The 25,218-nt window shown below is 41.2% G+C and overlaps 1 protein-coding gene across 5 annotated transcripts in view; it reads left to right on the top strand.

Annotated features, from left to right (window-relative positions):
- Positions 1 to 25,218, top strand: part of XPO6 (exportin 6) — a 104,315-nt gene that overhangs the window by 17,850 nt on the left and 61,247 nt on the right. For all 5 annotated transcript variants that reach the window (XM_072753603.1, XM_026011066.2, XM_026011069.2 and 2 more), the window contains 4 exons: positions 13,946 to 14,036; positions 17,532 to 17,644; positions 18,628 to 18,825; positions 24,300 to 24,459. In XM_072753603.1, the coding sequence (XP_072609704.1) occupies positions 13,946 to 14,036; positions 17,532 to 17,644; positions 18,628 to 18,825; positions 24,300 to 24,459 (562 nt within the window). The remainder of the gene's footprint in view (positions 1 to 13,945; positions 14,037 to 17,531; positions 17,645 to 18,627; positions 18,826 to 24,299; positions 24,460 to 25,218) is intronic.

The following is a 25,218-nucleotide window of genomic DNA, read 5'->3' on the forward strand; positions in this document are numbered from 1 at the left end:
TCTTAAAAAAAAAAAAAAGCTTCATTGTTCCATAATATCTTTTTGGGCGGGGTGTAGGAAAAGTTATCACCAACTTAGATTTTATTTTTATCTGTTTTTTGGATTTTTGTTTGTTTTTGCTACCTATATCCTCCCCTATTTTTCTCTATAGGATTTATAGGTCACACTTGTAGGTTTATTTTTATGTTTATTTACTATTTACTTAAGCATTCTTTATATTTAATGTATTAGAAATGATGCCTTAACATATTTTCCCCCACAAAATAAACATAAAATTTACCATTTTTACTTTTAAAGATTTTATTTATTCATGAGAGAATGAATTACTATTTATTTAAAATTTACCATTTAAAAATGTACAGTTCAGGGACTCCTGAGTGGCTCATCAGTTGAGCATCTGCCTTCAGCTTGAGGTATGATCCTGGGGTCCTGGGATCGAGTTCCACATCAGGCTCCCTGCAGGGAACCTGCTTCTCCCTCTGCCTATGTCTCTGCCTCTCTCTCCACATCTCTCACAAATAAATAAAATCTTTTTTTTTTTAAAAAAAAGTACAGTTCAGTAACATTAAAATATGTACATTCACGATGTTGCATCTGTGTCCTCATTCCTAGCTTGGCGTTCATTCAGGGGATTGTCACCTGTACCCCAGGTGGGAGCAGTATTGGAGCACATTCTTCTGAGCCCTGTCTTCCCCTTCTCATTTTTTTTTTTCCCACAGGAAGGACGTATCTCCTGATTTATTTATGATGGGTGTTGGGGAGAGCCCACCACCATTGGCCCACATTTCAGGTGTGAGGTCACTGTGGCAGAATGATGCCTAGCTTTGTCCTTGGAGTTCTCTCACCTGCTTATCTTCAAGAGAAGCTTGTTTCCTGCTGTACCTTCCTATCATTATTAGGCCTGGCTGGTCAGTTCAGGATGGGAATGAGGAGGCATTGCGGCTTTGCCAGTCGTGAAGAGGACAGTGCACTTTGATCTGCACTTGATTGCTTGAGCCTATGTAGCAATTGGATAGAACCTGGAAGGGAGTAAGGAAGTGATTATGCTCCTTCAAATCCCAGCAGTCTGTAATACAGTCTGGAGGTTTTTTTTCCAAAAGGAAATGTTATTTTAACTGATATTTAAAATGCCAGTGCTGTCGACATAATTGAGGATGAAGGTGTCATGGGTTTTACAAGACTTGCTCTTAAACAGTTGCAGGTAGTAAGACAGCTGACATGAAACCCTTTATGTTTGAGCTGTAGTGTTGATTGGGATTTTAGATTTGCAGTATGCGTTTATAGTGCTCTATCAACTTCATACTCATTCATTCCCTGCAAGGTAATGCCAGCTCACTCATCATCCTTACAGCCCTAGAACTCTGTGTCCTTTAAGGGGGAGCTGTCCCTGAGGACTCTGCTTGGCCCTCCTCAGGGCCTTCACTTCACCCATAGCTGGTTGATTTTGGCAAGATACTCTCTCTGAGCTTCATTTTTGTCCTCTGTAAAAGGAGGTTGGGCTTGCTCTTCTCTGGGGATTGTATTTCTCTCTTAAGAGTTTGTAGTTCTGTTTTATGATTTCTTGATAGCATGCCTTGTGTTAATGTGCCCGGTATCTCTTGCATTTAATTGACTAGGCACGCAGATATAAATATTCATCCTCCTGGGAGAAGTACCTGGGAAAATGCAGCAGATGGAATTGTGAAGAGAGAGCCTATTTTGGGCTCTATTACTCAGTTATCTTAGACAGTTTCTTGCAGAATAACTATTCTTATCATTTGCTTTTTTTTGGCTGTGTAATTAAAGCTTTCCACTATAATATAAATAAATAAGCATATCACTTATATGTATTTTAGCTGCTAGTGGGATATGCTTGCTGCCCAACCAGCAGATGCAAAATTTTTAACGCTTAGGTTATGTACTCTTCTTTTTCAAAAACTGTGTGATCGTAAGCCTGGCATCTAAGAACTATCAGTTTCTCTTGCCTGTTGTATCCTTGTCTCACTTTCTCTTTCCTCTCAGCTGGCTTGGAGCAGTGAGGAGCAAAGTGGGAGGGTACTAATCCAACAATTTTTTTTTTTTAAGATTTTATTTATTTATTCATGGTAGACATAGAGAGAGAATGAGAGAGAGAGAGAGGCAGAGACACAGGCAGAGGGAGAAGCAGGCTCCATGCCAGGAGCCCGATGCGGGACTCGATCCTGGGATTCCAGGATCTCACCCTGGGCCAAGGCAGGCGCCGAACCGCTGAGCCACCCAGGGATCCCCCTCCCACAGAAGTTTTAAAAAACTTTTTATTTGGAAATAATTTCAAGCTGACAGAAAGATTGCAAGGAATGAATAGTACGAAGGACACTCATACCTTTACCCAGACTCCACTATTGTTAACATTTTTCCCTATTTGCCTTATTTTCACCTTTTCTCTATATACACATGTACATACATATATAAATGTTTGCACACACATTTCTTTTTCTGAACTGTTGGAGAAGAAGTTGCCTACATCATGGCCCAATGACTCTATGTAGTGTATTTTCTATCAGGGGTATTCTCTTACAAAGCTACAGTGCAGTTATCAACCTCAGATAATGTAACATTGATTCAGGACTTTTATCTGATGTACCGTCTGTATTTCAGTTTTGTCCTTTGGCCTAATTGTGCCCCTTGTAGCATTTTTCCTCCCTTCACAGGATCTACCCTTAGAATCAAGTGTAGTATTTATTTGTCATAACTCCTTAATCTTCTTTAGATTTGTTTTACATTTTTGAAACTAGTGTTCCTGTCCAGTGGTAGCTAATTGGTTCTTCTGTTTTTATATATTGGCCAGTATAGTACATGGATAGGTTTTCCCAGCATAAAACATACTGTCCTCTGTGTACAAGATGTTTCCTCTAATTGGTCCCTGGGGGGACAGAAAATGCTGCATCGTTATCACCACCACAGTGGGACCAGTTGGGCTTTTTGGCCTAGATGCTTGGCAGTTATCCTTCTTCTACCTCCTAGTCCTCAGCAGTAAACAGACCCCTTTTGTTCTTAGAAGAGACGGAGAATCAACCCAAACCCAAGAAATTCTGTGCAAACCCAAGAAAACTGGGAAGTATTTTTTGCCATTGGTCAACTCAATGGTTGTTTTAGACTAAAGCAGAAAAGTACTTTTTAATGATTAGAATTATGTTCAGATGTGGCTAAAGTACATGTTTTTGTTTTTTTTTTTTGTTAAAGTGCATGTTTTAATCAGATATTAATCTGATCATCATGCATCAATATCTGCATGATGATACTGTACTAAGGTATATCCATAATTACTCTCAAAGGGGAAATATTTTCAGGGTTAAGCTGTAGGCAAGACAACAAGCAGCCCTTCTGAAGTGAATGCATAACTTCAGTAGTTAGTTCCAGACATACATTCATGGAATCGTGGTAAGTGCAGATCTTCCCTGGCCTTCCTTTCCCAGAACATGGCATGTCTCCGTTTCTTTCCTATAGTAGAAAACGTTTTTTCCTGTAGCTTCTGTACATAATTTTTGGAGTTAATTAACTTCACTGTACATCTGTAACCCTAGATTACCCCTCTGTTTAGACTTGCCTCTTCCTCTTTGTCACGGGCAGGCTAAGGGACACCTGGACACTGGCATGGATGCACTGGAATCCGGATACTTGGTTTGCTGCTCTCTAGCTGTCTGCATGTGAGCAAGACACCCAGCACCCTGGGTTTCAGTGCCTGCCCTTCTGAGTGCTGGACTTCCAAGGTCCAACTAGTTTCAACACTGTTTTTAGAGAAGTAAAGTGAGATTTCTACTTAATCCTGATGTGTGGTTTCGATTCGTTTTTCTTCTTTTCTTTACTCTTTTCTTTCTTTTTTCTTTTTTTTCAGGATAGTATCTACCATTTGAGAGAGCAGAGACAGAAAAGTGGGAGAAGACCTGTGAATGTTGCCTTACTCACTGGGGCTTCCTCTACAGTCTTTCCTGCTTTCTAGAGTTTTGACCTGAGTGACTTCAGAGGGGCCAGAGAGATGTCACATTGATCCATCATGCCTTCTTTTAAGCTTTATATTCATCTCATGTTTGTACTCAGGCCTGAAGGCCAGACCTGAAGGCCAGAGGGACTTCTTTGCTTATCTGTTTTCTTTGCCATGAAGAGAGTAGGGAAGAAAGAGTGTTCTTTAGAGCGTTTGAACACCCACAATAATTGTGGTAGCTTCCCAGTAAGTTTATATGAGATTGAGTATCTTTACTAATGGCATCTATTATAACACTTCAGGTATGCTTTGCATACTTTTCAGCTTGGTCAGCAGCTAGTACAGAATCACTTTTCTCAGAAACCTTTATATACAGGCAAATGGAATAATATTGTTCTGGATATACCACAGGAATGTTTGAATGGGACTCTGGGATGCTGGTCCTCATTTTTTTAGCTTTGGTATCAGGGATCCCATGAACCTAAATACAGGAGGCTTATATGACTTACCTCTGTGTAGGATGTACAAAATGTGGCTTTTGGAAAAGGTGCCAGAAAGCTTGAGAAAAGCTTCCTTAAAAAAGTCATCATTTCCCCCAGCATCGATTTTGTTGAAAGGTTATGCTTTCTGTTTTTATTTGTTTATTATTATTATTTTTAAAAGTAGACTCCATGCCCAGCATGGAGCCCAATGTGGGGCTTGAACTCAAGACCCTGAGATCAAGACCTGAGCTGAAATCAAGAGTCAGATGCTTAACTAACTGAGCCACCCAGGCACCCTACAGGTTATTTTTTAGAGGGGCGTGTTTTAGAGGCAGTTAGATAAAGCATTACAAATTTTAGTCAGAGTTTGAGAAATCTGTCATGTAGGTGCCTTAAGGAATAAAGCACCATTTTATCCACCTTCAGTCTCTGTTTTTTTCTTTTTAAAGATTTATTTATTTATTTATTTATTTATTTATTTATTTATGAGAGAGAGAGAGAGAGAGAGAGAGAGAGAGAGAGAGAAAGAAAGAGTAGAGACACAGGAGGGAGAAGCAGGCTCCATGCCGGGAGCCCGACGGGAGCCCGACGTGACACTCGATCCTGGGACTCCAGGATCGTGCCTTGGGCCAAAGGCAGGTGCTAAACCGCTGAGCCACCCAGGGATCCCCTATTTTTTAAGATAAATTGTTAGCAGTCTTCTATGTAAAAAAAAAAAAAAAAAAAAAAAAAAGAAAGAAAGAAAAGGTTTATTGAGTGCTTGTGAGCAAAGGTCATTGTGGTCAGAGGCCATAAAGGGGGAAATTTAAATAGTCAGATGTATCTTAAATTTGGAGAGATTACCAGTATTCCTGAGAAACTAAAAATGATACTGTCTTCTTGTTCCTTTTTCTCTCCTAAATTCGGACTAAAATATCTTATGTACTGGTCCATGCTGGGTGTGGCAGAAAAATACAGATGTGGTAGAAAATAGCAGAATCTCTTTCCAGACATTTTATGTTCTGGTAGGGAGAGAGGCCCATTACTGAAGAAGTGTTAACAGTTATAGATTGGGGTTTTGGCCCTTACTTTATTCCTGGCAGTGTGTTCACTGTGTGCTTTAAAACAGATTATTTAACCCTTAGGATGATCCCATGCATTGGATTCTCTTATCCCCAGTTGGGCACAAAAGGGAAAAAAGTGACATTAAATAACTAGGCTGAGGTTGAGGTGCATTTGGATTCAAACCCAAGGAACCCAAGCCCAGAGCCTGTGCTGTTTCATCATGCCATGTTGAGCTGACCAAAGGAGAGGGCCACGGGCAAAACTGTGGTACTGATTACATGACAAGAGACATGAGATACAAAGAAGGGAGCCATGCTGTGACCTTTGGTTTTGTGAGAAATTTCATGAAGGTAAAACTATGATTGCAGATCTAGGAGCAAATGCAGGATGGGAATAGACATGTGCTTAGGAGGCCACGAGTATTCAGACTAGAGCAATGGCTTCTTGTGAGTGGTGGTCAATCAGGCATGCTTCCTTCTCCTTTCATCCTAGTAAACTTCTCTACCTTCTTCAGAACCCAGAGTGTATTATCTCCTCTGTGAAGTTTTCCTTCTCAGACAGAGTTAGTTCCTTTTTGGCTCCTGAAGCCATTTATACATGTGTCACTACTAGATGATGTAAACCATCATATTCTTTTTTGTTATAGGCTCTCCCCATTTCTGCCCCAGGCTACCTTCAGTTCCTTGAAGTCAGGGGCAGTCTTACTCATCATCATTATATCTCAGGGGCCTAATGCAGTGTCAGTTACTTAGTGAGCATTGAACTTGTTTGTTTAATGAATGGCGGAGTTTCTCAGTCCAGATTCAGAGACCCTTTAAAGCTAGAGTTAGAATAATTGGGGCAGAGAAACAATATTTAGAAGAATTTATCTGGTGATGAAGTACAGATTGGATTGGGATTGGGAAAGCTGACATCAAGGTGACCAGGTTAAGAGAAATTATTAACCTAGGCTGGAAGGGATTAGGGCCTGGTAGAAGTAGTGAGGGAAAAGGTACAATTCTGGAAGTCAATGTAAAGCAGGAGCCAGCCAGCCTGATGACTTTAGTTGTGGGCATAGAAGATATAAGGAAGAGTCAAAGAAGATTTCAGATTCTGTGATCCTTCCCCTTTTAGGTTTTTCTTGTCATTTATTAGGTGATTATGGGTGTTGGTTGACTTCGTTGTTCCTTAATAAATGAGTCAATAGTAGATAGGTCTCTGAACTCCTGAACTGTGAGCAGTACGATAAAAGGAGCAGATAAAGTCAAAGCAGGCACAGCTGAAAGCTCCTCCACTTCACAGATTTTTACTCTTTTGGAACAGAAAACTGGTTTATTTTAGATACACAGCTCTCTGAGAGTATCTTCTGAACCAGGTTTATTTTCTCTTCTTACCTCAAGGTTTTAATTTGCTGCTGAGGTAAGCCAGCGAACTCTTGGGGAAGCATACATAGGCTTTTGGGATTGTAATCCTTTGTGTTGTTACCCTAACAGCCCTAACAGAAAAAAACATAGGTGATTGCTCCCAGCAGTCCAGGAGTCTCCCACTCAGATGTGACCTGCAGGCCCCCAGTTGCTCTCAGTAGTTGTGTTAATGTAAGGAAAAAACACAGCTTCTAAATTCAGTATCTGAAATACCAACCTGAATGCTAAAGATAAGTAGGATGTTAGTTTTTTAAATAATGTATGTGCATTTACAGAAAAGTACGCAAATCGTAAATGTAAAGATTTTCCTTGTTTGCCTAACACTCAGATCAAGAAAATAGAATGTTACCAACATTTCAGAATCTCTTTTCCCTAAAGATAGCCATTATTGTGATTATAAAGCACCGCAGGTTCATTGTGCTTGTTTTTAAAATTAACATAGTGAATAATGAAGAATGTGTTTTGGTGACTTTTACTCAACGTTGTGTTTGTGAGATTCATCTATGTTGTTGCATGTAGCAAAATTTATTCATTCTTGTTGTCTTATAATATCTCCTGATGAATAAACCAGAATTGATCCATCCCACTGGTGATGGTCATTTGAGTTCTTTTGACTTTTTTGAATATTATGAATAATGGTACTGTGGACATTTGTGTACTTTTTTTTTTTTTGGTACACTTGTACAAATTTCTGTTGGGAGTTATCAAGGAATAGAATTGCAGGATCATAAGGTATGCATTGTTCAGCTGCCACTGGTTTTCTTTTTAAAAATCATTTTGTTTTAAATTCCAGTAGAGTTAGCATACAGTGTACATACATATATTAGTTTCACGTGTACAGTTTAGTGACTCAACACTTCTACACATCACCCTGTGTTCATCATGAAAGGTGCACTCCTTAGTCCCTGTTGCCTATTTTACTCATCCCCTCATCAACTTTCCCTCTGGTAACCATCAATTTATTCTCTGTAATTAAGAATCTGTTTCTTGGTTTTTTTTTTTTTTTTTTTCCTGTTTGCTTATTTTTGTTTGCTTGTTTCTTAATTCCACATATGAGTGAAATCATATGGTATTTGTCTTTCCCTGACCAGCTTATTTCACTTAGCATAATACTCTCTAGCTTTATCCATGTCGTTGCAAATGGCAAGATTTCATTTTTTTTATGGCTAAATAATATTCCATTGTGTATATAGGCCACAACTTCTTTATCCATTCATCTATCGATGGATTTTTGGGCTGCTTCTATAATTTGGCTATTGTAAATAATGCTGCTATAAACATAGGGGTGCATGTATCCCTTTGAATCAGTGTTTTTGTATTTTTTTGTATATACCCAGTAGTATGATTACTGGACATAGGGTAGTCCTATTTTTAACTTTTTGAAGAACCTCCATACGGTTTTCCACAGCAGGTGCACCAGTTTGCAGTCCCACCAGCAGTGCATGAGGGTTCCATTTTCTCCACATCCTCACCAACCCGTTGTTCTTGTGTTGTTGGTGTTAGCGATTCTGACAGATGTGAGGTGATATCTCATTGTAATTTTTTTTAATCTTTTTTTTTTTAATTTGTATTTATTTATGATAGTCAGAGAGAGAGAGAGGCAGAGACACAGGCAGAGGGAGAAGCAGCTCCATGCCGGGAGCCTGATGTGGGATTTGATCCCGGGTCTCCAGGATCGCGCCCTGGGCCAAAGGCAGGCGCGAAACCGCTGCGCCACCCAGGGATCCCCTCATTGTAATTTTGATTTGCATTTCCCTAATGATGAGTGAGATGAGCATCTTTTCATGTGTCTGTTGGCCATTTGGATGTCTTCTTTGGAGAAATGTCTGTTCATGTCTTCTGCCATTTTCATTGGATTGTTTGCTTTTTGAGTGTTGAATTGTATCAGTTCTTTTATATATTGTGGATACTAACCCCTTATCACGTGTCATTTGCAAATGTCTTCTCCCATTCAGCCAAATAGTTTTCTAAAATGATCATACCAGTGCACACTCCCACCAGCCGCACTATATGCATATTCCAGTTGCTCAACATCCCTACCAATACTTGTTATGGTCTTTTTAATTTTAGCCATTTTGGTGATGTGTAGCACTGTCATGTTTTTAATTTGCATTTTCCTAAACTGATGGGGTTGAACACTTATTTTCTTGTATAGGCTTTTTGAATACCTTACGATGAATTTTTTCCCTGTCAAAAACATGGAGTCATTTGTTTTTCCTTATTGATTATACTCTAAGCCCTCTGTTAGTTATCTGTGTTGGAAATACCTTTCCCCATTTTGTGGCTTTCTTTTGCACTCTCTTTGTTGTGCAAGAAACGAAGAGAGGTTGCACTCTCTTCATTTGATGAACGTTCTGATTTATCTTTTCCTTTATGTTTAGTACTTTTAGGTGTCTTTAAGAAATTTTCCATACCCCAAGGTCATGAAGATAGTCTATATTATCTTCTAGAAGCTTTATTGTTTTACCTCTCATATTTTATATCTGCAGTCCAACTGGAATTTTTTTGTGTGACTGTGCCTTTTTTTTTTTTTTAATTAAAAAAAAATTTATTCATGAGACACACAGAGAGAGAGGCAGAGACACAGGCAGAGGGAGAAGCAGGCTCCATGCAGGGAGCCTGACGTGGGACTCGATCCTGGGTCTCCAGGATTACGCCCTGGGTTGAAGGCGGCAGCCACCAAACCGCTGAGCCACTCGGGCTGCCCCTTTACTTTGTTTTAATTTAATCTTATCTTTCCTTTTTTTCTTCCTGTTCTAGATCTTAACTCCTAAGCACAAGTTGAGAAGCAGTTGGGGGTATTTGAATCCTGAGTGTGCTTTATAAATTAGTGCAGTGCTTGAATAATCTTTGGGATTTGGGGCCTTCTCTTCCTACCACATGACATGACACTTGGTTTTTGTTTGATGTTCTTTGTCCCTTTATTACTGGAAAGTGTAGTCTGCATTTATTATTACTCTTCTTACTTGCCTTTAATTCCTAAACCCATGGCAATCTGGATTTTGGCTTCACCACCTGCTTGAAACATCTGGCAGAGGTTCCGGTAGCCTTCTTGCTGGTTGAAGTGACTTCTCCGATATCCTTTGACCGTTTGCAGGTCTTGAGTCTATCCTTTATGTTTTTAACATATCTTTTCTAATTGTATGACTTTGACAAGGCCTCAGCCTCCTTTTTATCTCCTGTAAACTTACATAGTTTCAATTCTGAAATCCAGTTGGAAAAGCCTCACATATAGATAGGTTTGGACAAAGCACGGAAAGCCTGAGGATGTGAATCTCCAGTTTCAAAGTCGGCCCGACCACTTCTATTTTTTGTTGTTATTTTTGGTCTGTTTTCATTTGGTATTTCAGACCGAATGCAAATGATAGCATTTGCTATGAATTAGATAATTCTTTGAATTATGAATTCAAAGATATGAATTAGATAATTCTTTATACCTAGCAGCTTTACAGGGGTCACCGTGAGGTAGGTATTAGTACTGCAGTTATAGAAGTGATTGAAAATGCAAACAACATGCTGTTTGTTCTTGTTGGGAAACACCTGGTGATGCAACTAGATTAGGTTTTTAGTTTTTGATGTAACCATCATTTGATGGAGAGCATCCAATCTGTGATCCTTGTGGATATTTTTATCTTTTTGCTTTTCTGCTGGAATGCTTTGGTTGGAGCAGGGGAGGGATGGATGGGACTGGGAATGGAGTTAAAATTGCATTCTTTGGAGAGATTGTCCTAAACTTGCCCCGGTAGCATTTAATGCATGGCTGGTAATTGTCAGGTTCACAAACTTCTGCCTCAAAAACCAGTACAAAATAGACCTTGACGGTTGATTGCCTGAATGTGATTAGTTCAGGTGTTTTCAAGGATCATGATTCTGAAATGATTCACTGCAAGAAAAAGTTGTGGGGTAGGTGGGATTTGAAGATGTGTCCTTAGTTTTCAGGGACCCATTTTGGATCCAGAACTACTGATTTATTTTAATAGCTGACTTAAGTGCAACAAATCTCTTAATTTATGTTAATTTTAACTTGAAACTTTTTTGCCAGTAACTTGAGGTTTTTCTTTGATTCTTTCAGATCTTCCCAGAAACTTTATATTTTATTTTATTTTTTTTATTTTTTTTATTTTTATTTTTTTATTTATTTTTATTTATTTATGATAGGCACACAGTGAGAGAGAGAGAGAGGCAGAGACACAGGCAGAGGGAGAAGCAGGCTCTATGCACCAGGAGCCCGACGTGGGATTCGATCCCGGGTATCCAGGATCGCGCCCTGGGCCAAAGGCAGGCGCCAAACTGCTGCGCCACCCAGGGATCCCCGAAACTTTATATTTTAAAAAAGATTTTATTTATTTATTTTAGAGAGTGAGAGCGTGCACGAGTGCATGAACAGGAGGAGGAGCAGAGGGAGAGGGTGAGGGACAAGCAGACTAATAAGCACAGAGTTCAATACAGATTCAATCCCACAACGCTGAGATCATGACCTGAGCTGAAATTAAGAGTTGGAATTTGACTGAGGCCCTTCAGGTGCCCTGAAACTTTTTTTTTAAAAACACCAAATCCTTTTTTCTTTTTTAAAAAGATTTTATTTATTCATGAGTGAGACAGAGAGGTAGAGACATAGGTGGAGGGAGAAGCAGGCTCCCCATGGGACTCGATCCCTGAGATCACGACCTGAAGGTAGATGCTCAACCACTGAGCCACCCAGGCATCCTGCAAATCCGTTTTTCAAATGAAATGGGTGTACCAGGTTGATTTATGAAACAGACCAAAGCATTCTTTTATTTATATCAATTCATTTTCGGTTGAATTTTCAGCATTTTCCTAGAAAGTGAGAACAGTGAGGATGTTCTCATCAATGCAAAAATTTGAAACAGGTTAAAAAAGTTCGCAGGTTTGTTTTAGCCTGACATTCCAGTTATTTTTCCATTTGAAAACAAAAATGTGTAGTTTTTTGTTTTGTTTTGTTTTGCTTTTTAAAGATTTTATTTGGGATCCCTGGGTGGCGCAGCGGTTTGGCGCCTGCCTTTGGCCCAGGGCGCGATCCTGGAGACCCGGGATCGAATCCCACATCAGGCTCCCAGTGCATGGAGCGTGCTTCTCCCTCTGCCTGTGTCTCTGCCTCTCTCTCTCTCTCTCTCTGTGACTATCATAAATAAATAAAAATTAAAAAAAAAATAAAGATTTTATTTATTTATTGAGACACAGAGAGAGGCAGAGACACAGGCAGAGGGAGAAGCAGGCTCCACACAGGGAGCCCGACGTGGGACCCGATCCTGGATCTCCAGGATCACACCCCGGGCTGCAGGTGGCACCAAACCGCTGCACCACCGGGGCTGCCCTTGTTTTGTTTTTAAGTAGGCTCCATGCCCAGTGTGGGGCTTGAACTCACAACTCTGAGATCAAGAGTTATGCGCTCTCTCAACTGAGCCAGCCAGGTGCCCTAAAATGTGTAGTTTTTAATAAAACAGCTTAAGTTGCGATCCAAGGATATTTATCGGTTGAACTGATGCGTTGGTTTGAAAAAAGTAAGCTTAGAGGGCTGATCTTGATCATAAATAGAAAATTCAGACAACTCTCAAATGCCAAAGCTATTATACAGTAATTCATCAATCAGCGTGTCATTGTGAGTTGTCATGGCACAGCTGTTCATATATGACCGTGGCATGGAAGAGACAGCTGTACCTGACACTGCTTGAGTGGAGGAGCCCCTGTGTGCTCTGCAGTTGTTTGCATGTGTTGGTTGATATAGATGGGCTGGTGTAAGCCTGCCTCATCCTCTATAATTAATACCTGTCCTAAGAGACTTCATCCACAGAGATATCCCAGGTTCCTCAATGTCTTCAAAAATCAGTTGCCAAGTGGAGGTTCTGGTAAATATTACAGTTTGATACATATATTTGAGTGTGGTCTTGTTTTAAAGTACAGTTTTCACAGTCTGATCTCACTGGGGGCAATGGAGAGGGTATGGAGAAGGGAGGATGAGGATGGTGGGGAGACCCGAATAAAGAGATAATTAAGAAATCAGAACTTCTCTTGATTATCTCTGGGTAGATAACACCAGTGAGGATTCAGAAATGGTCTAGGAATGCTCACCTTTCTGCAGACGGATGAGTGAAGGAGTGTGGATTCCGGACTCCTTGCTTCAAATGATCCCTCCTACTAGCGTCGGAGAAGAGTCGTAGATTTGGGGCTCTACATGGAAGAGCGAGAAGATGGGCATTGGGGTCGAGAGCCCCTCTCCTCATTTGCCACCCAAGCAGCTCTGCTGAGAGTCCAGCGGGCTGTGGTTCTGTGGCTAGGATGTGTTCATGTTGAGTTCCTGCTCCACTTGGCTCTCAGCTGCCTTGACCTTTGTCTCTGCTGGTGGCTCATGCCAGACGGAGAGTTGTCAGAACAGGTGACTCCTGACATGCCTTCAGAAACCCCCAGGATCTAGGCAGCAGTTTAACTGCAGTTCTGAATCAAGAGATGGCTGATTATTTAGACTTGGGGCAAGTATAATATCGACAGGAAATCTATAGGGAGCCCTCCCCTTCTCCCTGAGTCTCTTCACTTTGCCTGTTTAGTCAGGACCAGGGGCTATTAATTTTTTTTTTTTTTTTAAGATTTTATTTATTTAATCATGAGAGACAGAGAGGGGGAGAGGCAGAGACATTGGCAGAGGGAGAAGTAGGCCACCTGCAGGAAGCCCGATGCAGGACTCAATCCTAGGACCCCGGGATCATGACCTGAGCTGAAGGCAGATGCTCAACCACTGAGCCACCCGGGCATCCCTGTTAATTTGCTTTTAATATGTTTCCGGAATTAAATTTTGAGGTATTTGTTCCCTTTTCCTTAGCATAAATAATTGAAAATTGGTTGCACAGTAATATGAATTTATAGAGTATACTCAAAATTTGGGTTCTGAGCCAGCTGGGAAATTCCCTTCAGTTTTTCTGAATCCCATGCATTTGAAGAATGTTGAACCAAGATGTTTGAGGAAGTAAATTACCATTGCTGTTGAATGTGACCTGGAGAGAAGTGAGGAAAGTAGCACTGATACAGTTACTGATTTTTTTTCTTTCAAATTCCTTTGTTAGGCATCTGAAGAAGCCTCCCTCAGGGCATTGGAAAGTCTGATGACAGAATTTTTCCACGATTGTACAACCAATGAAAGAAAACGTGAGATAGGTAAGTGTTGAGTTGTCAAGAGTCACTTAAAATGAAAAGGCCCTAGTGAGGAGGAAGGAGTTTATTGCCTGGGCTGGTCAAGCCTGCTTGTTTCCCTTGGAATTCTTGCTTTTTTTGCTCTTACTTTGCTAGTCGGTGTCATCTGCGAATCTAGCTGTGTAAGGGCTATATACAGTCCATGGGCCCACTATAATCCGTAGCAATGGATTTTCTTTCCTTTGGCTAAGTGTGGAAAACCCTTCCTTCTGCTTTGTTCTTAATTTCAGGATTGTTGAACTTCTATAAGAGAAACCTGAGACTATTAACTTAAAACTCACAGAAGTGTCAAAATGATGTAGTTTTGGTGTGTGGAAGTCTAATCCAAACCTTATCTAGTGTCCAAAGGTCCTTTAACTGGTATTCCTTTTGGGGGCTTCTTGCTTCTTTTTTCTTATCTCTACTATTGTCTGTCGCATTCTGTAAGTTTAATGAATAAAGGTTTCAAACAACAGAGAGATATAGATAAAATTACCTTAGGTCTTCTGGGAACCATTAGCACCCTCTAGAACATCCTTTTGAATTTCATGTTTATTTACATGAACAATTCATTAAAGCATACTGTAAACTAGAATGTGTATTCAAGTGTCAGAGCTCTGCCTCGGAGACATGCTGCACTGGTCCTAGAGTAATCTTTTTTCTCTCTGTCCTCACTTAACCCCTGAATTTGAAAACAAAAAATGTTTTCTTCTCTATCCCAACCTAAAGGCTTTTCCCCTTGGATGTCTGGCTGCTCTCTACTGACCTTACGTTCATTGCCTTCACCTCTGGCGAGGCCTTTTTCTGTCTCTAGGACTCTGGAGGCCCATTTCTCTGCCCCACTTGGCTTCTCTAAGTCTTTTGGCCAGTTGACTGTTGGGGCTGACTTCTTCCTTTGGTCTAAAACTTGCCTGGAGTCTCCAGACTTCCAGGTGGCCAGTAGACCTTTGGCTGTAGCTCATTTTCTCTTGGCATCTCTTGCATCAGCTCCTGGTAGATGTGAATTTCTTACTTTTTTTTTTTTTTTTTTTTAATTTTTAAACGTGGTGGTCTCTTTTAGGCCTGCCCTATACATGCCTGTCTTTTCTGAGGGAATATACTATAGAGAACTAGAACATTTATAACGGGATCGCTGACAGAAGCTGCACCCAATAGATAATCAGGCATTTGTTGTAGAAAATCCACTCTGCTTGCTTCCCTAGATTCTCTTATTACTCAGTTGAGCTAACTGTTCTACGTCCAGAGTCATCTTGTTAGGTTTATGCTACCAAAGTACTTTATACTTACAGTAAAAATATCACTGGTGATTTTTACCAAAGCAAGTGAAGGATCTGTCCTTTACATCAGTCTGCTATATCCCAACACTGATATCTTAAAGTCCTATTTTTAGCTTATTAATTGAAGTGCATTTGGTTTTTCTCTAAATTCTTTGGTTTGCAAAGCAAACATTGCTCACCCTCAGTGTTCATGAATTAAAAGTGGAACCTCTGCACTTAAATCATATTCTAATATGATTTTAAAATAGCTTTAAATAACTAGATACTAAACTGTCTAATTTAAATGCAGGCTAAGGGGAAATCCCTGGGGGTTTGGTTCTATATGGTGTATGTGTGCCTTAGTTCTTTGTACCTAGTCTTTGGAGCTTTGTCTGAGTGTGTGGGCTGGAACGACTTGCTGCTTTTTTTGATATCTTAGGATAAACTGAAGGCTTTCCTAGCAAGGTGGGAGAAAGGAGGGAGGCGTTTTATTACTGGGGCTCTACTCACCCTCCACCAGAGGTGTGTTATCAGTGCCTAGAAATACAGCTGTTTGTAGGGAACCTCAAGGGAAAATCTGGTCATTTTCACAGTAGAGCCTCAAAGAGGAGCAGTGATCACCAGGAATGAGTGGCAAAGTCTCTGGCCCGAAGTTCCTCATTTCCAGCCAGAACTCATTCTCTCTGGTGTGACTCCTGCTCTGGGCTTGTTAACAGACTTACCTAGTTGAAAGACTAGGCCATCAGCTTCCTTGTATGGGATTTTCAGTGAGGCTGCCTCAGTGCATTTAGCTTGTGTTGTAGAGTACTAGCAGAGCAGTAATTTTAGGACTAGAATAGGCTGCTGTACTTGTTTCTTTTCCAGGGGCTTCCTAGAATCTGTTGGGGTTGTTGCTATTTATCTTTTCTTTTCTTTTAAGTTTTTAATTTTTAAATTATTTTTTTACCCTTTTAAATTTATGTTTGTTTTGATTTTTAAAGTTTTCACCCTTTTTGTGTTATATTTCATGATCAGTGTAGCAGGTCAAGGTGATTAAGGGGCAGCGTGTCCAGAAACATGGTGACAGACTCTTAGTGCTTGCTGTCTTGGGGTTCAGGCTTATGCTACCAGCAACCTAAGGAGGAGGAAGATCATTTCTCAATGATTTGGCGTGAACAGGGCTGCTCCTGGCAACTTCTGTGATTGCTGCTCTTATTTGTAGACTTTTTTTGGTGTGGTATTTTAAAATAAAACCATATGAACACCAAATAAAGAGAATTAGCTGTCTTTAATTCTCTTGCATTTTTTCGTCCTGAATTTATAAAGTTAGCCTTAATGTTTCCTTTTCCTTTTTTTTTTTTTTTAAGATTTTATTTATTCATGAGAGACACACACAGAGAGAGAGAGAGAGAGGCAGAGACACAGGCAGAGGGAGAAGCAGGCTCCATGCAGGGAGCCTGATGTGGGACTTGATCCCGAGTTTCCAGGATCATGCCCTGGGCTGAAGGCGGCGCTGAACCGCAGAGCCACCAGGGCTGCCTGCCTTAATGTTTTCTTGTCCTGCTTTTCTAGCCATCATTTTGTGTTTGTGTGAACAGTGTGAGCCCTAAAGAAATATAGCTGGTACCCCAGAGGAAACAGGTTAACAATTAGCCATCATTTATAAGGTGAAATGTTTGTTTGTTTGTTTGTTTGTTTATTTATTTATAAATGATACTTTTGTAACTGTATGTCTATACTTGGGTTAAGTAAGAACTTTCTTTCTTTCTTTCTCTCTTTCTGTCTTTCTTTCTTTCTTTCTTTGAGGAGGAGGGACAGAGGGATGGGGGTGACAGAGTCCATGCCCAGTGCAGAGCCTGATGTAGAGCTTGATCTCACAACCCTGAGATCATGACCTGAGCCCAAATCAAGAATTGGATGCTTAACTGCCTTAGCCACCCAGGCACCCCAGGTTAAGTAAGAACTTTAACAGCGAAAGTTTTTCTGCCTAAATAAGTGCCCATAGGCTATTGGATTGTAGATGGCTGAACACACTGTCCATGCTCATGGTCACCTCAGAGTCAGAAAAATGTTATATGGTCTGTCCTTTCTATCTTGAAGACACAGTTGGATTTTTCTAGTTGGTTTTGGCATTATTCACATGATATGGAGAGATATGTGTTTAAAAAACTAGTGAGACAGCCCAGCCTTGTGTTGGTTTCTTGTCTTTTCATAGCCTTCTTTTGTTGCTATTTAACTTTTCCAGAGGAGCTTCTTGATAACTTTGCCCAGCAAATAGGAGCATGGAGACTCTGCCTGTACTTCCTCTCCAGCACTAGAAATGACTATGTCATGATGTACAGTTTAACGGTGTTTGAGGTAAGTTGTCAGATGACTTTCTGCTGTTTGGAGAAGTATTTTGTGGTCACAGTGCTGGGTTATTGTCACTAGACTTTAGCTTCAATGTGTAGAAGGCTGGGAAACAGTGGTAGCTCCGCTCACTGCCTCTTTCAATATGTCTGCTGTTCTGGGGCAGCTTTCTGTCTCTGACCTGAGAAAGGTGAGACTGGGTGAGGCTGGGTAAGTAGGTAGGTTTTTTGCTGTAACATGTAACTTTTCCTTCCATGTTATCATTTTAAATAGAAAGATAATGAAAGAAAAACAGTTTGGGAGGAGAGAGATGGTACCCATAATACTGTTATCTCAACCACAGACATTTTCATTTATTTCAGCTCTCTGCCAATTTTTGTCTTTCAATTCACATCTTTTTTTTTTTTAAAGCCTAATTATATTCATATCGCTCATGCCACCAAATGATTATACCATTATTCACCAAGTCATTCTCCTCTATTTTTGAACATTAAAATTGTTTTTTCAGTTTTTGGTGGCCATTAGAAATAGTAGTGTTGTAGTATAGAGAGTTTTTGCCCATTGTAGCCTTTTGTTTTTGGGAAATTATTTAGCAGATCTTTCTAGCAATGAGATTGTTATATCACAAGGTTTGAATATTCCTAGTACTCTTTTTTTTTTTTTTAATTTTTATTTATTTATGATAGTCACACAGAGAGAGAGAGAGAGAGAGGCAGAGACACAGGCAGAGGGAGAAGCAGGCTCCATGCACTGGGAGCCCGACGTGGGACTCGATCCCAGGCCTCCAGGATCGCGCCCTGGGCCAAAGGCAGGTGCTAAACCGCTGCGCCACCCAGGGACCCCTATTCCTAGTACTCTTATTGCCAAATTGCCCTAAACCTTTGTTTAAAAGCAGAGTTTTTTGTTTGAGATGATATAGCTAATCATTGGATGAAGACCAGTTATTTTTGTGTCTACATGGTTAACTAAAAAGATGTATATTTGTTTTTCAGAATCTGATTAATAAAATGTGGCTTGGGGTCCCCTCTCAAGATAAGATGGAAATCCGTAGCTGCCTGCCCAAACTCCTTTTGGCTCACCACAAAACCTTACCTTACTTTATCCGGAACAAGCTCTGCAAAGTTATTGTTGATATTGGCCGTCAAGATTGGCCCATGTTCTACCATGACTTTTTTACAAACATTTTACAGGTAAGGATATACCTAAGGAAACCTCATCTCATAAATTGTTTGTTTGTAGAAGTGATTATTTCCTTGTCTTGAAGAAGAGTTTTAAGATTAGCATTTTGGAACCATAGGAGCGAGTTCATTGTAGGATAAATGATCTCATTCGCTTAACTTTGCATTCTTGACACATGTTGTACCTTTGTGCAGTGGTGAAAGAGGAGGGAGAAACCCAATCACTTTGTTAACCTCTAGTGAAGTTTTGTTCAGAGATTTGAAAGCCTGTTAGATACTGTGCCAGGTGTTGGGGTACAAGGATGAGACCTCTAATAGTTATAATTTTGTGGGGGGCTAGCTGTGCAAACAATAATTATCCAGCACTGTGGTAATTACTGTGTGGAAGTGTCTTTGGAGTGCATTTAGCTTCCAGGAGCTGAGGTATTTTCAGTATTGTTGGGTGAGATGTGAGGTGGTGGGGTGCTGGAGTAAGTGGCCAGGTTGATGGGCCGGGGCCAGACCAGGCAGGGCCTTGCTTTTACATGGGAGCTTCAGTTTGTAATTCATAGTCCTTCTTTGGGAGCAAATGAAAAGTGTGTAGAACACTTGGCCACATTGTTGTGTTGGAAAGACAGCGATGGAACATTGAGGGTTGCAGAGGGGCAAGGCTGGTGCCCTGAGGCTGCTGTTGAAGTGTGAGTGAGACAAGGAGGACCTGGCCCAGAGACCTTGCTGGTGGATGGAGGTGGGGCACTTATGAGCCTCAGTCAAGAGCCTTTGGTCAGTGACTGAGTGGTAGGGGTGAGGGAAGGGAGGTTTCTGGCTCAGATGGCCAAATTTCCAGGCCAGGGGTTGATGGAGGAGGAAATGGATTTGGTTAGAAGATGGGGAATTCAGTTTGGCAGAGTATGCATTCAAGATTTGTGTGTTCTGCTGTGTATATCTAGTGAGATGTTGGGAGCCGTGGATCTGGGGCCCAGGAAAGAGATCTAGCTGCAGGTCAGGATTTGGAAGTCATTAGAGTGAAGGTGGGACTTTAAAGCCAGGCAGGAGATGCTGTTATTCATTTGAATCCTGTGATGAAGTTAAAAACATTTTCATATTACTGAGTTAGTCATGGGTATGCAGGAAATAGGTATTACATACAGTTCATAGGAGTAAAATTCTCTGAAAATCGGTATCTCAGTGACTGTAGGTTGAGGATTTTCTAGAACAGTACCATTTTCTAACCTTCTGTCTGCTCTCCCGACAAAGCATTTGAATGATGGGCCGCTGAAAAAAATACAGCATCCTTATTGCTTCTCTCAAAGTGCCTCAAGTGGCACAAAAATTCTTCATTCAGTTTTTTTTTTCTCTGTATAGCGATCCATTTATCTAGGGATTTGTTGGACTGATACTGCAAAGGAGATTCATTCATTTATTCACTAAGGTATTTGTTGAATACCAGCCATGTCCAAACTAAACATGTGGTGGGGATATAGTAATGAAACAAAAACAGCGTCCTTGCCTTTGTGGAGATTCTGATCTCAAAGGGCAGACATCCATAAACAATAAGCAAAAAGTTTATAGGTAGTTATAAGTATGATGAAGAAAATTAAATCCAGAGTAGGGAGAAGGGAATGTCAGGGGTTGTTATGTAGATGGGATGATGATAGAAGGCTTTTTTGGAGGGGCAGCCATTTGAGCAGAAACCTAGGTAGAAGTGATGGAGTGAGCTATGTGGGTATCTAGGGGAACAGTATTTGAGGCAGAGGGACTAGCAGGTACAAAAACTCTGAGGAATGGCAAGGAGGCTAGCAAGCCTAGAGTGGTAGGACATGAGGTGAGAGGTTTTACTGGCTTTCTCTGACACTCTTGCCTTCACTCCAAGATGAGGACAGTTGTGGTAACTTTCCATGCCCCCCCCGAGGGAGAATGCATTCCCTGGGTTGGTTAGTGGCATGCCCTGTGAGAAGAAGCAGTGGCATGTGAGCTGGACATGCACTGTCCTACCAGTAGCCAGGCGAGGAGGAGAACAGATGATTCCTGTCTACTCTTGAAGTATAATTCATAGTAACAAATATCAGTTTGGAGTAGCATTTTTAGATGAAGTGCTCATGGAAGTTTAAAAAGGCTAGTTTTCTTCCTCTGTTCTCCACGACTTCCCTCTTTCCACCCTTCAGAAGTGACTCCATTTACCTCATGCAACTCTGACTTTGAAACACCCCATCGTGGCAAGAGCACTGGAGGGAACAAGTGGGTTTGGGATTTGCGTCCAGTTTTGTCACAAATCATCTTTGATTTTAGCAACACTTGCCAATTATTGGAGCCTCCATTTCCTTCTTTGTGAAACAAGAGGATTGGACTAAGTGATCTCTAAAATCCTTCAGTTGTGTTATTCTCTGCTTCTCATTTATTCATGAGAACCAATCAGTGGCATGAAAGCCATGTCAACAGTAAAGGTGCTCAGTTCTAACATTTCTGATAATGATAAAGTGAGCTTTTCTTTAGGTAGTGATAAATAAGAACAAACAGTTCTAGAGTCAACCTCACCTTCCTACAATGTTTGTTTTTTGTTTGTTTGTTTTGTTTCGTTTTTTAAATAGGCTCCATGCCCATTGTGGAGCACAATGTGGGGCTTGAACTCATGGCCTTGAGATCAAGACCTCAGCTGAAACCAAGTGTCGGATGCTAAACTGACTGAGCCACCCAGGTGCCCCCATCATACAGTCCTTTGAATAAGCCATCTGAAAGGTTTTTTTTCTGGGTCAGTTTCATCATGGCCTGCTTGCTGTCTGGGGTGCATAGTTGTTTGTTTTCATTTTTAACTCTGTGATGGTTGGTTGGTCGTCTATCCAGTTTCTGCCATCAATGTGGTGACCACCATAACAGGCAAGAGAGGAGCTGATTCAGGGCCCCAGAAAGATACTTGCAGCTTTGTGTGTTTGTTCTACCCTTTGTAGCCACTAGAGAAGGAAGTAGTTGAAGTTGAAATTGACCTCTGCGCCCACCTCTCCCCAAACACTAGCCCAAACATCACACCTTTCAGGCGTCTATTATTCAGATTCCAGAAATCTGCTGAGCTGGACCTGTGATCACATTGTGCCTGGGACCAGATAATGAAGGGTCAAGCAGCATAGAAAGAATTGCCATTTCTTTTCTAATACAGTGGTGTAGTAAAAATTATTGAACCTTTTAAGAAGCTCACACTAAGAACCTGAACTTCAACCTGAAAGTGCTTATTCTCTGTTAAAGTAAATTGCAGAGGATTACCTATAGTACGAGCTGAAATTATATATGTGATGATGGTGAAGGGAAACACCATTTTACTAACAAGCTGGACACAAAGCTAGTGAGAAAAAAATATTTGATTAGGCTACTCTTTCAGGTAAAGAATAACTTTCATTTTTAGCTTTTTTTTTTTTTTTAACCTGCCTCCCTTTTTCCAAATGATGCGAGACTGGAGGGCTTTCGGCTGCACTCCCTATGGTGTAGGAATTTTTTACTTCCGGGAGCACGGAACATTTCTTATCCACAGGAAAATGTATTGCCAAATGGAATATTTGATAATACAAGACATTTCTAGCTGAGGGTGGCTTGGTGGTTCAGTGTCTGCCTTCGGCTCAGGGCGTGTTCCTGGAGTTCCAGGATCGTGTCCTGCATCGGGTTCCCTGCATGGAGCCCTCTTCTCCCTCTGCCTGTGTCTCTGCCTCTCTCTCTGTGTCTCATGAATAAATAAATAAAATCTTAAAAAAAAAAAAAGAAAAAAACCCCAAGGCATTCCCAACTGAGAGAGTAAGAATGAGGGCTTTGGGGGAAAATAGTGACAAAAGACGTAAAGGGGAAAGACAGAAATGCAAGAGGTGGGGGAGTAATAAAAAAGTTTTATAAGTTTATTTTTTCAAAAATTTTATAAAATGTTTATTTATTCATGAGGTAGAGAGAGAGAGAGAGAGGCAGAGACACAGGCAGAGGGAGAAGCAGGCTCCATGCAGGGAGCCCAATGTGGAACTCGATCCCAGGTCTCCAGGATCAGGCCCTGGGCTGAAGGCGGTGCTAAACTGCTGAGCCACCTGGACTGCCCAATTTTTCCAAATTTTTATTTAAATCGTAGTTAGTGAACATACTGTGCGATACTGGTTTGAGGAGTAGAATTCAGTGGTTCATCACTTACATACAACACCCAGTGCTCATCCCAGCAAGCACCCTCCTCCTTAACAGCTGTTGCCCTCAGAAATCTTTTAAAGTACAAATTGATAACCCACAGACCTCTGGGTGGAAGGAGATGTTTCTGAAGCCTCAGTTCTTTATTCTGTAAAGAAAAGCTGCTGCAGGGATTTCCTGTTCCTCCCCTCCTGCATTTTTTCAAGTTGTTAGAAGTAGCCCAAACTTGTGCAAAATGAAGGAAAGCTTGTGGAGGGTGTATTTGAAGTGGTAGCCTTTAAGAGAATTGACGTAATAGCATTTTCAATATGCCATTACTGGCCACTGTTTTTACATCGTGCTACTCCCGAAGGCAGTTGAATTTTTCCTGAGTTCCCACCATTGAAGGCATTTCCTGCTCTTTGGGATGAGCTTTCCCTTCATCTGCAATGGGGAGAGCCGCTTTCAAGGGAAAGGCAAGTGCCCTGTACTGCTAGAAGTGGTGAAAGATACTCTGTCTGGCTGCAGTTCCTGGCACCCTCCTGTGGGTCATTTTGTAGATTATTCAATCATTTTGTAGATTGAATAAGCAAATGGCTCATCTGTATCTGAGAATGAACTACATTTAAAGTTAATTATAAGCGAAGAAGATGGTCAGGTGTCTGTCTCTTCAATTGTGTGCCCTCACATAGATTGTAGCCTATAACACAACAATTTTAGTGGCAACTTGCTTTTACCATTTCTAGAAACTAACAAACCGAATTGAATAGTGATTGAATTTTGTGAAATCGATTAGAAAGCTCAAAGTAGTGTTATGGTGTTGAGAGTGTACCTTTTTCTGTGTCTTGCTTAAGGAAACTATTACAGCATAGTGGATATTGCAGGTGATAGAGTAACTAAAATATGCTATGTCGGTGTTGGCAAAATCATAGGCATGGTCTTGGGGTATGCATGTTTCTGTTCTGCTACGTGTTTAATCTCAAACTTTCATAAAGCCTGTAAAGCATAGAAACGTAAAATTGATTTAACACCAGAATGTTGAAAAGATGTCATAAACTGGTTCACCCATTTCTCTGTGGCTAATACATAGATCTGGGCAGAGTGACCAAGGCTCTATTAGCAACGTAGATGTGTATAAAAACTGTCACGTTAGATGTAAAAGAGCGTTGTGTTCATGGTTAGAATTTTGTCCTTAGAATAAGATGAGAATATACTTTGAATGGTTAAAAAGGTACATAAATGGACTATAGAGTCCTGAGTGATGTGTGGCCAGCTCCTGTGAGATTAAACGCGTGGAGGGACTTGGAGGGCTAATGTTCCTCCGTCCTCCTTGTATCTTTGTCAGCCCGACGGCCTCGCTCAGAACTTCCTTTTCCCCGCAGCTGATCCAGTCCCCTGTAACCACCCCCCTTGGGCTGATCATGTTGAAGACCACTTCGGAAGAGCTGGCTTGTCCCCGTGAGGACCTCAGCGTGGCTCGGAAGGAGGAGCTGCGGAAGTTGCTGCTGGACCAGGTGCAGACTGTGCTTGGGCTCCTGACAGGTGAGCATTGTGGTGCTGGCAAGGGGTGTAGGTGTGGGGAGGCATTTCAGGCTCATTTTGAGCAGCCATTTCAGTTGGACCAGGACAGAACTGAAAACCAGCAAGAGTGTGGCCTGTACTGTGTGCAGTGGGCGCAGTGTCCAACACTTTCTGAAGTGCCCTGCGAAAGTGCTTGTCACCCACTTCCTTTACTGTCTATCTGGATTGGGCCATTCTGTGACTGTGATGAATGAGGTATAGGTCAGGCCACAGGGGTGGGATTGAAATGCTCAGCACTGCATTCTTATTATGGTGGGTGGCAAACACCTTATTGAAAATCATTTGACTTTAAGATCAGGAGAAGTTGGAGGAGGGGAAGATGGGAAATGTGTAAATTCTGTGCAGGGAAGCAAGATCAGGTGTTGAATCAGCACCCTCTGCACTAGGTTGTAGTTGTAAGTAGCATTTTCTTCGTCACCTTGTCTGTTTTATCAGAGCCTCATGACGCCATGTGGGGAGTAAGAAACAGAAAGCAAAAGTAAACCACAGAATGAGACAGGAAGGTGTGGTGAGGGCGGAATGTGTTGGCCCAGCAGGGCCTCGCCGCTTGTGAGGTGGAGGCACAGGTGCAGCTCTGGTCCTGGCACCCTTGAGGTGCAGAGGGCCTGGGCCTGCTGCTTGAGGGGATTGCTGTATTGAAAAAAGTCTTTTTGTCTCCAGCTCCTCTGCCTGGCTTTCCTCTTGGGTGTCTAGGAACTTTTTTCTTTCGTAGGGGTTATA

Source organism: Vulpes vulpes, chromosome 3 (assembly GCF_048418805.1).
Source record: "Vulpes vulpes isolate BD-2025 chromosome 3, VulVul3, whole genome shotgun sequence".
Classification (NCBI taxonomy): Eukaryota; Metazoa; Chordata; class Mammalia; order Carnivora; family Canidae; genus Vulpes; species Vulpes vulpes.